General features: G+C 39.9%; 1 protein-coding gene across 1 annotated transcript; it reads left to right on the top strand.

Annotated features, from left to right (window-relative positions):
• The first annotated feature begins 458 nt into the window (after positions 1–458).
• Positions 459–18,053, top strand: ccdc3b (coiled-coil domain containing 3b). Its single transcript, XM_084744507.1, has 3 exons — positions 459–1,133; positions 9,995–10,169; positions 17,537–18,053. Exons 1-3 carry the CDS (start codon positions 781–783, stop codon positions 17,828–17,830), a joined length of 822 nt encoding a protein of 273 aa, XP_084600633.1. The 5' UTR covers positions 459–780; the 3' UTR covers positions 17,831–18,053.
• The last annotated feature ends 383 nt before the right edge of the window (positions 18,054–18,436 follow it).

Genomic DNA, 18,436 nt, shown 5'->3' with positions numbered 1-18,436 from the left:
TTGTGTGCTTTAGTACAAATAAGTAGTATAAAATGTATTCCCTGGGTCGTGACTCACAGGCCCAGTTTGTCTCGCCGATTGTCTGGTTTCAGAGTTATAATCAGCCATACTCTACCTCATCATATTGCGCCCTGCAGTGTGCCACCGCGATGCATTTCAATACAATCAATAAAAGTGAAATAACCGTGAAAAAAATCTCTAAATAAAAGTAAAGCACTACTTCATATGCCGGCCTTGTGTCTTTGCATGTGGTCACTAGAGGGCGCCACTGCTCTTTCCTACATTTTCATTCTAATCTCAGTCTTTTATTATTTGCTTAAAGACGTTTTTTTTGTTGTATCAGATGCCGCTTAATTTCATAAGCTTGGACCTCGAACTTTAGTTGTAATTTTGCATAGTTTTGCTGTGGGAGTTTCACACGCCTGAATGCATACTTTATGTTTGGTCCTCCTGGTCTCATTTCAGAGGTGAGAGGCAGTTTTTTTTGCAGGGGATGATGCTGTGAATGGGCTGATCCACTGGTTGCAGGTATCGCAGGCTGGAGGAGGGAGCACAGACCTCACAGAGCAGAGAAGTTACCAACTGTCGGGGACTATTTTATTGTTTAAAACCCAAGTTTAAATGGACCTATTTGAGTGATCACTTGAGTCCGTATTGGTGGAAGTATGTGCATGGTGTGAGAGCACTGCATTTTTTTTTTTTTTCGTGATTTCACCCATCAGCAGCATCGTGGGCGTCGGTGCGCTTGACCCATCACAGTCGTCCTCTCTCTGCCGGATAATGTGGATTATTTTGGCGTTTATTTTGGCCGGTCCTGGTGGGAGTTGGGCATGTCAGCTGCCCCACGACTGGAGACCGCAGACAGAAGCGTGCCGTGCCGAGTTGGCGCAGATCATAGTCTATGCCAAGGTGCTGGCACTGCATGAGGAGTCATACAGTGTGTATAATTATCTGCCGTGGCAGTATGACACCGACCTGTTCTTCTCCGCCGAGATCGAGCTGCTGTGCGACCAGGCGTGGGGCAGCATGCTCGAGGTCCCTGCTGGCTCCAGGTTCAATGTCACCGGCCTGGGCTACTTCCCCTGCTTCTCCTACAGTGTCACCAAAAACAACAACTACTACTTCTTTCTCAGGTGAGAAACACAGGTACTGCATATTGATCCAATCAGTTGTATTCGCCCCCTACAGAATGAATGGAGATTTTATTTGTTTGTTCCTCTGAACAAACTAAAACTTTATGTATCAATCAGTAAATAAGGTGATTTAAAACAAATTTTAAACAATCAACTGTTTATTTAGACCATATAAACTAAGTTTTGTTACAAAGATTTATACCCTGTTGTACTTTTACCCTATCAAGTTTCCAAAAATACGATAATCTTAAAGTGTGTTGAAACTTTTAAAAGTTTGTTTATGTCATTGGTTTTCAAACTGGGCTCCAGGGACCAACACGGGTCCTGGATTTGGTTTTAGGGGGTTCCCAGCATATCCCTTTTTTTTTTTTTTTGAAAACTGATAACAAGGGAATAATTAGGGTTGGCAGTTTTTATAGATTATAAAATATATTGATCCTAATTTGATCATAGATTGAAAATGAAGTCCTTATTATATTATAACAGAAAAAAAAATCTCAAAGAGGATTCCTTAAGACAGTACCTCTCAGTTGGAGTCTGTGGTGTAATGTCCATCTGTTTTGGGGGTCCTTGACATGACCAAGTTTGGTCTGTGTAACTATGATGCACAAAGATGACATGAGATGGATGACCCGCTTGTACCCTCTTGTCCAAATGTGTTTTGCAGCTGGAACAAACCTCTCTTTGTTATACCAAATCATGTGTACATGCAAATTAGACATTTTCTGTTTTGGATGCTTGTATGAAAAATGTTGCAGAAATGTCACTGTGTGCTTGTGAATCATGCATCAACTTTGCCAGGGTTTGTGGAGACAGTTTATAAACTCAGCCCGTATAGCTGTCAGGAGGAGTACCTCTTTTTTAGTGAAAAGTTAATGAGTGATCCTATGATTTGATAATAATTGATGGCAAAAAGAAACAACATGCTATGTTTTAATCTCTAACAACATAGGAAACAATGGGGTAACTAATGTTAGGCATGTGATGTGGAGCTGTCTTTGGAAAAGCTTAATGTTATTTTTACATACAACATGTGGAACTCCACCATAAGTCCCTCTTCATACTTGAGATATCCATACTGGAAATTCATTGTAAAGCACTTTCACTTTGGATTAGACCATGAGGTATAAGACTGTGGCATTAAGGACCTCAGCTTGTCTGCAGGTCTCACAGTGAGACACTTGAACTACGTCATTGTTAGCTCCACTATTTCTCCCTTTGGGCTTGAGACCTCTTTGACACAGTAAAGTCTACTAGGAACCAGACCTTTTAAGAACTGTCAAATACCAGGAGACAGACCCAATCAGCACCGATATCACAGCTGATTGCTATTAACAAGTTATCGTTAATTTACAAAACAAAACAGTTTGTCTTAATGTAACATTAGTAGCCTTTCCCCTGTGCCTGGCCAACTCACATACAGGTGTAATCCATCCTCCCCGCAAAGACAGTTGGTTACATTTAGGTTTTCTGTTGTTCTTCTCTTGCTGATTGAAGAAGCATGGCTAATCCACTCATGACAGCATTTCCATCATGATAAGCACTGTCTCATCACGGCATTCTCGGATCTTCTCAGATCGACTCAGGTTTACACATAATGTTAAACAGGCCGAGAACCCCTGATAATAAAACATGGATCTGAAGAAAGAGTAGTCTTGACAGAATATTGATGATTGGTATTCAGTAGTTTAGTTGTCCATAAGTCCAAATATTTTGAAATCCACATCCAGTGAAATTTTACTATTGTTTTTATTATTATATTATAATTTTTGAAAGGTGATGGAAAATAAGGGAGAAAAGGGAGAATGACATTGAAGTCAACCATGCTGCTAGGGCTGGGTATATATTCATTAAATGAGATTTGATATCTAGTCTCATGATATTGATATATTGCCCAGCCCTACATGCTGCCATCACCATATATTGTATGTGACTGAACTACCAGGAAAAGCCAATAATGTGTTTTCTATGAGTATAATATAAGTGAAATTCATGGATTCAGCCTGTTCTCGGTGTCTGGCCTGTCATCAGACCTGTGCAGAGTTCTGTCATGCAAGGAAGCAAAAGAGGGTTCAATCAATCAGCAGCCAGTAAGGAAGAATCTGCAGTCCAAAGCAGAGGATTGGCACCATCCTCATATGTTCTCTTTTAGTCAATATCTACCAGTGTGATTCCAGGTTAATAATATATTTAATAACCTGCCAAACCTTCTGCTCAGATTTCAAAAATGAATGTGGCAGGTTAATTCTTAAATGTCTGTGTTGGACAGAAACAACATGGTTACTCAGGAAACGTCTATTGCATTCCAGCCAGTGTAATTACAGAGCCAGACATTTCCCAACAGCTTGAAGGTAAAACTACAAAGAATTTTCACTCAGGAGAGTTATCGGCTCGCCGACGGTTGGTAGGACCACCTTTTGTCCTGCTGAAACACACCAGTGTTTCCTGCTCGATGAAGGAACGTGCACTGACAGGCCCTATAGTGATATTTCTCTCATATTGTGCCTTTTCTCTCAAACAGATGACAAGTTAGATATTCAGAGGGGGGCATTGAAAAGCATTCCTGAAGTGTAATGTTTGGCGGTCCCACATGAGGGTCTGCAGCAGCAGGGCCAACTACAATAGTATTGCTTAAAGCACATGTTACACATCATATGCACAGAATCATACTCACATGTGTGATCGCTAACGGCTTAAAGACTTTAAAGATGATTTCACTGGTTCTAGTTAATTAGATGACTTTGTCTCCCCTGTTGTGATGACGAAAACATCCGGACGTTATCCCTGTAATCATCCAGGCGACCACCATCGGAAACTTCCTGCAGCTAGAGTCACAACAGAGCTCTGTGTAAATGCAGACCTGATTATAATTAAGAGGCAACAATTGCTCCAGTAAACCAAAGCAGTAATCTTTTCTCAGGGTTTACCAGGGATAGCCTATAATGGAGAAAGAACGCTCCCTCCTCCCCTTGCAGAGACTTTAGCCCACAAAGGATGTAGAACTATGGGAGACAAAACATAGTTGAGATGGGTATGAAATATGGTTGAATGATTAATGAGTTTTGTTATGCTTTTTTTAACATTGCCCACTGCTCATGTGGCCTATAACTGACTCTGCTCTAATTGTATAATAATTATTACCAAATAGATCATTCCAGGTTTTTTTTTTCTAAAATATTGTGTAATGCAAATAATGACATCTGCATGTCCGTTGCCAGTTTTTGCTCATTGGTAGATGAAGATATTGATACCTTTGTCACGTTTGTCTGTTAAAGATAGACTATGCAGGATTTGTTGGTTGTTCTTTAAAAAGTTTGCCCCTCCTCTCCAGCTCAACTAACGAGAGAGTGAGAGAGCCAGCTGCTGGTTAAGAGAGCTAGAGAATGAATTAGGCTAGAGGGCAGTCTTAGCAAGAATAAAGCAGTGAATCAGGCTATTTTCATATTTTTTTCCACGGTGGTTGCGTTCTAAAGCACACATAAATGGGCTCACACATCCTCACAATGATAGATTTTGTGTGAATGCAGCCAACGTGATCCCCAGTCTGTTCCACCTGTGTGTGTGTGTGTGTGTGTGTGTGTGTGTGTGTGTGTGTGTGTGTGTGTGTGTGTGTGTGTGTGTGTGTGTGTGTGTGTATTTCGCTCTGCAGCTCTCACAGACAGAGAGCAGAGGAGAGAGACAGAGACACTGATCTTAATGTTCATCCATAGGTTTTTAGTGTCCCGACCTCACAACCTGCATACTCATATTGCCACTGCCCAAAGGTTCTCTGCAGACACAAACACCAGCACACACATCAAATGAGTCATCAGTGATGACTGACATGGATTGTTTTTTACATGAGTCTATACAAAGATCCTGCATAGTATGCCTTTATAATGCTACAACCAGCACTCACCACTAATTAGCTTAGCATAGCATAAGGACTGAAAACAGGAGGAAATGGCTAAACTTGTTTTGTGTAATGTGTTTTTTTTACACTTTAGTTTTTATACAGATTAAAGATGTGTTAATTCGTGAGCTTTGGTGGTGTTGGTAGGTCTGTTTAGTTACCTCTGGACAGAGCCAGGTTAGGTGTTTCCAGCTTTTGTGCTAAGGTAACCATGTGCTGGTTTTAGCATCATATTTCCCTTTTAAAAAAAAAAAAACAAAAAAAAAAAACAATAGGTAAACCTAAGGATTTACATACACATACTCAGGCAAATGGGCAAACAAACCAAACACAACAAATCAAAACATACAAACAAACAAAAAACAAAATTGTTTCCTAATTTTTAATGCTCAGTAAAGATATTTAATAAATTGTCCCCATATTAAAAAAAAAAGCTCTGTATTTTCCCCTTAGTGGCATTAGTCAGCTTTTCCATGGCTAAACAGCTAGAAATACTTTTAAACCAGTGTCTAACTGTAGGTGCTCCAGGCAGTTGCAATACAGTGTTTAGCCTGAAGTGAGCATAAAATGACAATTTTTTTTATTTGCACCTGTCAGTTTTAATGTTGGTGGAGGTATTCCAAGGATACATAACTGAGGGTAGACAGGTAATTTAATAGAAATAATACCCCAAATAGTTTGTATGACCTCTTCACAGAATTTTTTAATTTTGAGGCAGTTCCAAAGGCAGTGGAATAATGTGCCTTCTTCTAGGCCACATTTAATACATGAATCAAGATTATTTTCATCAAAACGATGTAGCATGGAGGGAGTTATGCATGTATGCATCATCCATTTGAATTGTATAAGCTTAAATCTGGTATTGATTGTCTGGCTCTGTGCAGCTTGACAGACTCTCAGCTTCATCTTCAGAGATTTTTTACCATTTTATACCATTTAGTCATTAGACCAGGCCAATCTATTGTTATCTGAAGATTCTTTAGATTTAGCTTCAATCATTTTATACAAAAGGGAAACCTGGCCATGGCCTTGAAGATAATCTAATCCAGCTTTTTCCAAGGCTAGACAGAGGAGGTCTACAAGGGGACTAAAGTGCTGTCAAAATGTAACTCCTTATTTGTAGGTATTTGAAAAAATGTTTTGAACGAATGTTATAGATTCTTTGCAAATCATTAAAACTATAGAGTACATCACTGTCATCATACATATCCATAACTTTGCTAATCCCTCTCTCTGCCCGCAGTGTAAAGCCAGGATCAGCTCCGCCTAGAGGAAATCCACAGTTTGGTGTAAAACATGATAAATCTGACACAGTATTTAGGTGTGCTTGTACCCTATACCAGACTCTTATTGTATTCTTGACAAATGGATTATGGGTATTTTTTAACATGTGTCTGAATACAAGTATAGGTTTAGGGGTAAAAGAGATGTAGTGGCACGTTCTGTTGTGACCCAGGGTATTGCAGCAGGTACACAGGCTCTCGCCCAAGCGGCATGACACGAGATATACGAGATCTCGTGATACCTTCACATCTGTGTTTACATGCTACCTGGAAGCGACTCAGACAACAGAGAGAGATCTGCTCAGAAATAGTGACTTGTTACGCGCACAGTTGACTTCGCAAACTTTCAACAAAGAGGAAAATGGACTTTGACACAGAGGAGGAACATCATTTCTTTGCTGCAGCCGCGCCTCTTGGGAGAGAGCCTGTGTACCGACTTCAGGTGTGTGCATGAGGATCAGGTCTGAGAGGCTACAGGTGACATTTAGGCTAAAAACATGGTGTAAATGTCGGCTTTTGGGGGCAAATTTTAACATTGCGACTTACAGACACTTGGATTACACCACACAAGCAGTATGGAGGCATTTTGTGTTTTTTTGTGTTCTTTTTTTACATTTTAAAACTGGTCACTGTTCACTTCAATTGTACTGGATTTGGCTGCAATGCTGTTTGGCCTGTCCAGTATTTCTTGGTCATCGGGGAGAGGGTGGGGAATTTAAGGCCATCAAGAAAACGGTTTTGTATGCTCTCACTGGTGGACAGATCTGATTTATAAAGTTTTTCATGGAATATTTTAAATGTTTCATTTATTTCCTTTGGGGCTGTTGTGATAACACCATTCAAATTCTCTATCTCATGAGTTACTTTTAATTCTGAAAAGTTTTAATTCGCCAGGCAAGCAGTCTACCCACTTTTCCCCCCTGGTTTAGTTTGTTTAAATTGTTAGGGCCTTGTTTGCTGACTGTTCATTATAGTGAGCCCTGAGTATAGTTAGTTTATGTTCAAGTTCTGGAGTCTTATTAAATATTCTCTTTTTTACTAATGATTTAATTTCTTTTTCAGTTTCCAGCATTTTGTTTTTGAATTGTTTGGATTCAGTAGCAAATTATCTGTCATCTGATATAAGCCTTGAAGGCCTTCCATCTAATTAATGATGATGTTTCTGAAGTATTAACCTCAAAGAACAATTATATATTTGGTCAATGAAATAGACAAACTCTGTAACCACTTGGTATCAAATGTCCAACAAGGAGGCCCACAAAATTCTTTATCAGTACTATACTCCATAGATACTGTAACATGATCAGAGATTATTAAGCCATTGTAATAACATTTCTTGCTATGGCACTGAAGTCAAGATCAAGAAAAGGTCTTTTTGTGAAAAAGACTTATGTGTGGCTGAATAGCAGGAGAATTCTCTTTTATCTGAGTTATACTTCCTCCAGACATCACAAAGGCCCAACTTGTCCATGAAGGTAAGGATTTCCTTCCTCGACTGATTGTGGGAAGAATCTTGGTCACCATTTCGATCAATGCTGGGGTTTAATGCACAGTTAAAGTCTCCTCCCATAATGATGTCCCCTTTTAATGTGGCAAGTGTCAGAAAAATGTTATAAAATTTGGGATCATCTCTATTAGGGTTGTAGACATTTACCAAGTTGAGATGTTGGGCAAATAAATTACCCTTTAGAATAATAAACCTACCCCCAGGGTCAAGCGTGGCGGCACTTACGTGCAAAGGGATGGATTTATGAATTAGTATAACCACATTCCTGGCCCAGGATGTGAAAATAGCTGCAAAGATCTGTCCTGGCCATCTTCTCCTTAATCTGATAACCTCACCTGAAGTTAAGTGTGTCTCCTGGAGAAACACAATTTGTGATGCCGTCGATAACTTCCTTGTGCCTCGCCAGACTTTCTGCCTTGAGAGAATTGATTGCCAGAAGTATAGCATCCTGCTGTTGGGTGTGTGCTTCTTGTCAGGTAGTTGGGTAGATCAGAGAGTGTGGCCTTGTCCATCTTCCGAGACTTGTTGCTGTTACCAGCTAGAATCGCCTGGTCCATGTTAACTTGTATTTTGTTGCTAGCCGGCGTCCACCTTGTTACTCTTGGTTTAGGGTTAAACAGACTTTCAGCTTTTGCTCTTGTTGACATTTTCTTCTCTTTTTCCTCCCGAGGCAACTTTGCTCCGCTTTCTTTGTTCCAATGAGTGCAATTCAGGACTTAAACGTGGTGTGTACATTGTAGTGCTCATCAAGGGACTCAAGTAAAGCGTCTGCCTAACTCGCCACCATAACCGGAAGTTTCCAGCATCATATTTACTGTACAGGTACAGTAGTGGTGTCTATCTCTGCTTTTTAACATGACATGGAGCCTCGTAGAGATGTATCACAATCATTTTTAATTTTTCTAATTTAATATTTAAGTTTTTTATAATTTAAGTGCTTGCTTTTACCTGACGTGTTTTGTCACCAGAACACCCAAATATTCAAGAGAAAATGATAACTTTCATGAAAATTGCCCTTCTGTTGGTTGAAAGAAACAAGATAGCTAAACAAATTGTCTTCACATGTCCTGCTCTGTGGTATTCTCACTAACGTGATACTCCCTGTCATAAACCCAAAACAGATCAGTTTCGAGTTTCAAAGACGTGTTGTTGTGCTGAGACCCAGACGCTGTCTGAACAAGCCAGAACTGAAGAGTTCCCATCGCAGTCTCTAGTGTATGTCGATTTCCTGTTATAAAAGCCCAAACTCCACTGTCTCAGACCAAAATAGTCTTTCCAATCAATCATGGGTATGAGTTCCCTGGACAGGACTAATCAGTCTAGCATGGAGAAAAATGGAACTGAGGATCTCCCTCAGGACCTTTAAATGAGACAGATTGAGTGTTCTGCCTGAGCCATATATTCACTGAAACAATATATCTCACTACTTCAAGATTTTCAACTTCGCTGTCAGAAGAAAACAACCGAACTCCAAACCTTAAAGGTCTGGAACGTAAACTGTCATTCAAAATTGAGATTTTGTAATATACTGAGGTGTGCGTGTGTTGCTTTCGTATTGTGTTACATGTACGAAAATGTCAAAAGTGTTTTATGTCACTATTGTTGTGCTGAGTTTATTGATTCTGTTTTATTTATTGTTGTTTCCAAAATTGCTGAGTCCAGGCAAGTTCCTCTGGATCCTTCTGACCTCCAGGTCTCCATGTGCTTAGCCCTGACCTTTGACCTCCACTGTTGAAGCAAAACATCAGCTTTCTTTTGCTCCCTCAACATGCACACACGCCCATGCACACACGCACACACACACACATACACACACACAGTCCTCTAAACTAGGGACAACCAAACTTTTGATGTCCCTCGGGGGACACAAGATGGAGTCCAGATGTATGGAAACATGCTGCTTCAAGACTTCCTCCTTCACACACTTCACATCGTAAGAGAAGACATGAAACATGAACAGTAAAGCCTTTTGGCTTGTAATCTGCTGGCTTGACTCATACACACAATGATTGAATTTGCATAAAATAGACCAGGGCCTGTAAACAATTCTGCATAGGTATGTCTTTTTTTGTCAAACAATTCTATCTTTGACTATTGACATGTCAACTTTATATATATTTATTTATATATGGCATTAATAAATAATTTGATGTGTGTGTGCATCTGCTTCTGTTTTTAGGATGGATGAGAACTATAATATTGTCCCTCATGGAGTGAACTTCCAGGACCCCATCTTCCCTGACACTGCAGAGAACCACCGCATGTTTGCCAGCCTTTTCCAGTTTTCCAACTGCACACCTGGTACTCAGGTCCACCGCTACACACCGGAGTGGGAGGCTCAGGAGGACAGCCGGGTATGTAACCCATCAAAACCACCACTGTAGACCAGACACTGGTGTTGAAAAAAACATTTGATATGTTTTTCTCACACTCAGTTAGTGATGAGGACATCTTTTTGGTTTCAGCTGTTGTTTTATTCGCGGTGGCTACACAAATAATTTGGGAAAAGGAATGGAGTGAGCACCAAAAGTACTGTGGTACACACATAAAGGATTGCACATTACGTCCTCTTGTTTTCAAAGGGGTACTATGAAGGCACTGGCAAGTTAAATATGTTCTTAATGCATGGGAAACCAAACACACATTTCTTGAGGTTTTTGCCAGACAAAGAACTCCCCATGTTTATAGGAAAAATCTACTTAAAAAAAAACATTGTTATTGCCAACTCTTTGGCCAACCATTTTGTTGTTTAATGGACTTCTTCTCAAAGACAAGAGCCTTAATATACTTTATGTAAGTGGCATCATGTGGCAGTTGCCCCCCTGGTGTCCCCATGCTTGAAAAAACTGTGCCCTTGGATGCCCCTAATGTAGATAAAACATGATAAAGTGCCGTCTAATGTGCCTTCCAGTGGAGAAATGGCAATACATTGCCATATAGGCTGCCCTTCATGCAGAAAATTAGTTGGCTTTAAGTACCTTTAAGCAATGGTTAAATATTTAATAGTTTTCTGTAGGGTGCAACTGTGATTATTTTCATAGTCAATTAATCAGTCAATTGATAGTTATTTGGTCTACAAAATGTCAGAAAATAATCAAGACAATGTTCTCAAATGTCTTGTTTGGCTCACAAACCAAAGATGTTCACTTTATTGTCATAGAGGAGAAGCAGGAATCAGAGAATTTTGACCTATTTCATAAAAATCTACTCAAACTATTAAACGATTGTCAAAATAGTTGACAATTAATTTAATAATCGATTAATATTAATAATTTGTTACATAGTTGCTGCTTAAGTCACATCATAAACTAATTTTAATGTGAATTATTGAATTGAATTGGAACAGTTTCACCATAAATGCATCACCACTTTCTGCTCATACAGCTAGTGCACTTTTTTTTTTTTTTTTTTTTTTGTGATCGTGCCCTTCGGACAACAATACTCTGTGATAGCTTACAAAATCAAGCAAAGTGAACTTCATCACAGATGAAACAGTAACACTGGTGGACCAGAGCACAGGTGTAGCCACGAGACATTGATGAATATTGAGTAGAGAGCATGACTTACATTACCTTTTTTTTTTTTGACTGGAAAAACTAACTTTCCATGAATTTATGTAACCAGTGCAACAATGTCCGTCCTCTGGGGGATACTGAAAGGAATTTATGGAAATGTAGAAAGCCACTAGCTGAAACAAAAATATAGAGGGAAAGTGGATTCATCATAAAAAAAAGGAGATTACAACTCTTAAACACAAAACAGCTCCTGGATTACACAGAACATTGCAGACTGATTAAAGTGTGAGACATTCTAAAGGTCACTACACTTTTTAATGCTTATCGCACTCACTGATGAATGTCAGGTTTGAAAATTACCTTAATTAAAAGTCTCTAGCTCCAGTTCACACCTTGCTGTCATGTTTAACTGAAGAAATCTCATTTTCCCCTGAACACTAATGGCAAACACCAACACCTGGTGCTCCATGACTCTGAGTTTCCTGCATCTCGTCCCATATGTCTATACATAAATGGTTTCCAGTCCCTCACCACTGTGTTATCCCCTTTAATGAATCTAAACCTTTGGCATAATCCCCCTGATTTAGGTCAGTCTTCTTCTGTCTGTTTCCAATCATCTGCTGACTACTCATAAAAGCAAAAATCTGCCATGGGTAAAGAGAATGAAAACATGGTTTGTGTTTCCATTAAACTTTTGGGTCAGGCCTGTGATTATAATTACAGAGCAACATTCAGATATCAGCGCTGCTTTCTTACATCATTCTCATGATGATTAGATTTCCTCCTAACAAAATAAAAACAGACTTTGTTTTCACTGGTACTGAGCAACTGTTGTTTGGACAACTAACCTAAACTTACATCAGAACAGATAACATATTATAATCCAGAATCAACCAAAGTAAATCAAATGACATGTGGTCATCTCAAGATTTAACACTATGCAGTATCAGCAATGAAAATATTATTTTAACAAGTAACAAGGGTCTTTTCCACAGATTTATGGTCCCCACACTAATGCAGAAATGTTAGCTTGGACAAAACTAATTGCTGTCCACAGGATTTCAGCTTCAGTCAACATGGTCTAACTCCATTTTTCTTGTATACCCAAGATGTGCAAACACCTATCTGTTTTTCCCCAGACAGGTTTGAAACATGCCTCCTGCGTAATGGGAACGTAGGCTTCAGTCCTGCACAAAATATGAAACATTTGTTTCGTCCATGCTGCAGTTGTATTTGGATGACATCAGAGTTGATAAAATCCTTCTGGGCACTAAAGATTTGCCACATGGATCCATTTTGGGGCTTTTAAAATACTGGGAACATGGAGTTAAGATGTGTGCGTTAACCAAGCTGGAGGGTCTTAATAACGTGCTATGTAACAGATTGAACAGTGCTCTGAAACTCAGGATATTCCTCCTTCAACTCATTCAGTTGTGACCTTTCATTTTTAGTCTGTCTGCACTTTATGAAGTCACAGGGCTACAGAGCCTGTAAAAACAGTTGCATTATGTCTTCTAAAGATTAATCTAGTCTACTGCTGTTTACTCTTTATAGCATTTTGATTGCATTTCCTTTTGATTGATACATTCCTGTGATCCCTGCAATGAACTGGCAACTTGTCCATAATATACTTTATCTCTAATTGTGTCCAATCAGCCATTAAGAAATAACAATTCTCTTTTTATGCATTACTTCTTAATAACATTATATTAGTTGATGTATGAGATATAGATGACAATAACTTGCATATCTCCTTTCTCTCTTTAATATTGTGGGTGTGATAGAGGACAGATATCTTGGCATCAGGCTTGATAGCAAATTTACCTTTAAATGTCACATAGAAAATCTTGTTGGTTAACTGTGACACTGTGACTCCATAAGCCTTTAGACTCTTCCATTCTCAAGTTTATGGTTGGATGTAACTTAAATACTCCCTGCTGCATTTTACATGATAAATAAGATCGCTTTGCCAGATGTAGTAACCACTGATACATATTTATCTACAAACCCCTTGCTGAAGAACTGCCATCTCATATCTCATCTTTGCTGCTCTGAAACTCTGATCCATACTTAACCGGTCCAAATGATTGGTTAATGCTTATGCAACAGTATATCAGAACTAATGTGGGAAAGACTGCTGTTCCTGTTTGTGCAGAAGTTGCTGGGAATAATTTGCAATGTCAACCAAACCAAGTTTATGCCATTAATCAATAATACCCAAATCTATCCGCCTGCCTATAGCTGCTTTACTGAGTCTATTTGCTCTTAGTCATCTATTATTCTGTCCTATTAGGGACTTTTACCAAATTTCACCATGCACTAAAATGTGGCACAAGGAAGTCCACAACTTAACCTTTGCTACGTATATCTGCAATCGCAGCCACTACCCAAAGCTCATGACCATAGGTGAGGGTTGGAACAAGGACTGACTGGTAAATGAAAAGCTTTGCCTTCCAACTCAGCTTCCTCTTCACCACAACACATTTCTGCTAACACCGCGCCAATCCGCCTGCTGATCTCACGCTCCATGTTAACCTCACTCATGGACAAAACCCCGACAGTTGAACTCCGTCACTTGGGGCAGCAGCTCAGTCCCAACCCAGAGGGAGCAATACACCATTTTCCGTCAGAGAACCATGATCTCAGACTTGGAGGTGCTGACTCTCATCCCAACTGCCTCATTGCGTGCTGAACGTCAACGGTCTGATGAAGCCAACAGAACTTCATGTGCCAAGAGCAGGGAAGCAATTCTGAGGCCCCCAATCTGTGGTTCAAGCGTTTGATCAGGATGCCTCCAGGGCGCCTTCCTTAGGAGGCTTTCCAGATGGATCCAAATGGTAGGAGTTCCAGACTCAGGTAGGTAGGTAGATCTAGATGTCTAGATATATGTCATCTGGCCCTGGTACACCTCAAGATCCCCCAAGAGGAACTGGAAAATATTGCTGGAAGAGGGACCTTTGGCCTTGCTTAGTCTTCTTACGAATGTCAGACGCATTATGTTTTCGGGTTGTCTGACCTTCTGTCTCTCTCATTCTTGTGAACATGAACTCTCTAAAGCACCTTGAGGAAATTTCTTCAAATTTGGGACAAATATCCAGTCACACTCAAGGATGAAATGATTGGTGCTCATAAGTTGAAGTCCCTGTGACCTCATGTCCGTCCCAAGGATGAACTGATTAGATTTCGGTGGTCATTTTGGTGGTTTCGGGATCACTTTGACCTGAATTCCGTCCTATTCTTGTGAACGTAATATCTCAGGGAATTTCTTCAAGTTTGGCACAAATATCCACTAGCACTCAAGGATGAACTGATTAGAATTTAGAAGTTGGTGGTCAAAGATCACTGTGACCTTAGACCTTTATGGCCAAAGCTCAAGAATTCACACTCTAATTAAGACAAAACTTCACATTAATACTTAATAGGATAAAAAGTTAAAGTGATGACATTTTGTATGGAAAATATCAAAGGAGAACTTCAGTTTGACATGTAAAAATAGTCTCTAAGTGAAGACAGCATATTTCTCATGAACGTTATTTACTGAAATCACACATGTATAGTGAGAACTTCCATTTTGACACAAAAAACACTTAATACCTTTATTAAATCCTTTAAAGTCTTCACTATATTGTATTAGTCTGGACAGACATGGATATTAACTGCAACTGGTTGGTAGAGGCACACAACCATGACGCCTAATTGTAGTTTGTCTGATGGTTTGAATATCCATGTCACATTGATAAAGCACAAAAGCTTATCATTAGTAAAATATCTCTGCCGCACAGAGGCAGATTTATATTCTGTGTCTGTGTTGGTTTCAGACTTTTTCAAGGGCAATTATCCAAATATTTGTCCGCAGTGCAGCTTTGCCTGAAACAACACTGTTAGGAACCATCTGAAGGTGTCTTGTGTTTGAATGAAAGTCATACCTGAAGGCACGGATCAGTGATGTGCCATTTGACACCCTCTGCTGTACATGACTTGGTTGTTCTGCTCCTTAACTTCATCCTTTGCATTATAAAGTTTCATACCCCTTTAAAATCCCTTATGGGACATAAGTAAGCACACATGGGAAAAAATCCACAGCTAATATTACAGCGGCTGGGTAATGTACTAACCAGTGATGTGGGCTGCCAGCCAGCAGCACATTTTTAACATTTCCTCAAAACCCTCAGTGGTTGTTATCTGATGGCAGGGAATATACATCAGTGTTTCACGCTGGCCCATGTGGAAGCTTTAGGATCTGTGAAGGAAATCCACACTCAGGCAGACAGGCATGCAGTCAGAGGCAGCTGGAGCTAATTTTTTCACCTAGGGAAGGTCCGGGCCTTTGGATCGTGTGTTGCAGGTTCGTCTGGCATCTCACTGAAACAGACGGTGCATGTTGTGTAACCATTTTCTTTGCCTTTAGATTCCTCTTGATCCCTATCTTGAGCTACAGCGTGTGTTGTATTTGACTTATATAAGTTCACTGGTACATAAACAGCAGTGGATGAAATAAAATGGTAACTCTTGATGTCTATAGATACATTTCCACAAATTGTTCCACAGCAAGAAAGGTATAATTTCCTGACTTTTCTTTTCCACTTTCTTTTAGGCTACAAGAAGCAAAAAAAACTCAAACACAAACAGTGGAAAACGCTGAAAGACTTATGAGCTGTTGGCACGGGTTGTCAGCCCAGAGAGCGTGCCAAAAGCGTTCTCTCATTTGACTTTTGTCCAAAGGAAATCCAGTCTCAAAAACAGAAGATCTGTCAGGTGCTACGTCATAAATGTTACAAAAACATATAAAATCTGACACTAGTATTTAGTATGAGATGTTATAGGATAAAGCCCCAAATATGAATTTCATTAAAAAGCCAGTGCAAGAGAAAAAAATCTGTTGGAAATATTGCAGAATATAAGACGATACTGGGCTTCATCAAGTAGGGATTTGCAAGTAACCTGGAAGTAATTGGTAATCAATAATTTGAGAGTTCAGTGTTTAAAGGTACAATATGCAAGAATATCCATTTATTGTCTAGCATTTGTCTAACAGGACTAAGATGAGCTTAATTGTCTTGTTAACTCATCATAAAACACACTTCATTCAAACTTGATAGAAGCAAAATAAAATTTACCAAAACCATCCTGGTTCTGCTTTCCATTGTTCCAACAATCACCAATCTTGGTTCTTAACCCTTAATCCACCATGTTAGATGTGAAAATATTCTGGCTTCTACCTGCCTCTCTGATGCCTGTCCCTCCCTCTTGCTGCTCTCCCTCTCGACACCTCTCCTGAATCCACCATGTCCTCGTCAGAGTCTCGGTGGGAACCGCTGTCAGTCCATTTTGCACTGTATTCCCTGTTATCAAACTGGCCTCCATTGGTCTCTGAGGCTGTCTTCAGTCCCAGCCTGGCCATGTCAACTGGGAGGCGGTTGAGCCCGGTTCTGTTGCCCACTCCCCTAACCCCAGTTCTGGTGCCAATTTCTGTGCCACTGGCAGCAGCAGTCTCCATAGCTAACTGAGCTAACTAGATAATGGCAGCTACTGATAGCCCATAGATATGTAAAAGAAAATAGACAGGGCATTGCCCCACGGCTTTGCTTCCACTTTCGCTGTATCGTAGCAAAAAAATTCACCTATGGCCCAAAGAACGTTTTCCCCAAAAGCCACCTTTATAAAAGAGTCGTCTGTCAAACTGTTGACAGGACACCTCAAACTGTGAACAAGGTCTGTTATCACGGTCAATTATAACTCTTTCTATTATGAATTTTTGATCCATGGGGGTTTTATATTTGCAAAAGTTTCCACAAGTCAAGAAAAGTGATTTAAAAATCTTTGAGGTCATCTCAATTTTAAGTCCATGGGCTGAGCATGAAGTCGAGGGCGAGGCCAACAAGAGTAAAACTACTATGCATATTCAGTGGGCAGCATACCGCAGAAGTAAACCTGGAAGTTAAAAAGATTTTTGGCCTGAACACCTTTTGGCCTGAACACTTTGCATTCAGTGTTTAGGTCTTTAATACGTCTAAAAGTTAGCAGCAGTTAGTGGTTACTCTGGTGATATGCTGCCCCCTATTTGTTTGTAACGTGAATTTGACATGAGGCAGTGAATCATGTTTGCCTGAAGTAAATTTAATCCCAATATATTTTTTCTGATATTTCAAATGTATATACTGTAAAAATGGAATAAACTAACATATCTTTTCCTCTTCTCTTCACAGCTGTTGTGCTCTGCAGTGCAGAAGGCTCTGTTTGAGGAGGAGGAGAGGGTCAGGACTCTCTCCCAGCAGGTGCGTTCCCTGGAGAAAGCCAACGACCACCTGAGGGAAAAGGTTAAGACCATAAAACGCCAGCTACGACAGGCCCAACGAGAAATAACGAAGGATCAACAGACCCTCAGCCTCAAGCAGCTCTACGAGCCAAAGACGCCCCAGACTCACCCTGATCAGGACACTACCCAAGAGCGAAAGAACCCGCCACTTAAAAAGGTCCTCTCTAAGAGACTAAAAAAGTAGAGTTTTTGTCTTTTTTAGTCTTATGTACACCAACCGTTGCTCTCTATGAAACATCAAAGACAGAGCAAACTGAAAAGCTTGTGGTGGAAGAGACAGCAACAACAGCAGTGGCAGGCAGTTAATAAAGTACATGATGGACTTAAATTGTAATTTCATTACATCCTCCATGTCTTCAACCTAATTAAAATGCTTATTTCTAGAGGAACATAACATATTTCAAGTACTTTCACAACTAAATTTGACAATTTAGTTGATCCAACAAAACACTGTTTCAGTTTGTGGTAAAATTGACCTGTGGCATTGAGACTGTCAGCTACAAAGAGACCATTCATGCCCATTTACTTCCTTATCCGTATACTTCTGAGGACTATGTGTGTGTGTGTGTGTGTGTGTGTGTGTGTGTGTGTGTGTGTGTGTGTGTGTGTGTGTGTGTGTTTTGCGAAAAGGGCTTTCACTTGACCTATTTTGTGTCCACAGATGAACAAAAGTGAAGGATTAATTGTCTCTGACATAAAGGATTTGAATGGATTCACAGGCGTTAGAGATCTTCACCTGAGTCTCCTCAACTCTTATTTCACCCCGTTAGTTCAATGAGATCGTACTCTC

The sequence above is a fragment of the Lutjanus erythropterus genome, chromosome 2 (genome assembly GCF_056507025.1).
Source record: "Lutjanus erythropterus isolate fLutEry1 chromosome 2, fLutEry1.hap2, whole genome shotgun sequence".
Lineage (NCBI taxonomy): Eukaryota > Metazoa > Chordata > Actinopteri > Lutjaniformes > Lutjanidae > Lutjanus > Lutjanus erythropterus.
Note: the sequence above shows the minus strand (reverse complement) of the source record. Positions and strands in the feature narration are given on the sequence as shown.

Coding starts and splice junctions, on each gene's coding strand:
- ccdc3b (XM_084744507.1), top strand. CDS start 781: ATGTGGATTATTTTGGCGTTTATTTTGGCCGGTCCTGGTGGGAGTTGG. Junction 1,134..9,994: donor AACTACTACTTCTTTCTCAG/GTGAGAAACACA, acceptor TTCTGTTTTTAG/GATGGATGAGAACTATAATA. Junction 10,170..17,536: donor AGGCTCAGGAGGACAGCCGG/GTATGTAACCCA, acceptor TTCTCTTCACAG/CTGTTGTGCTCTGCAGTGCA.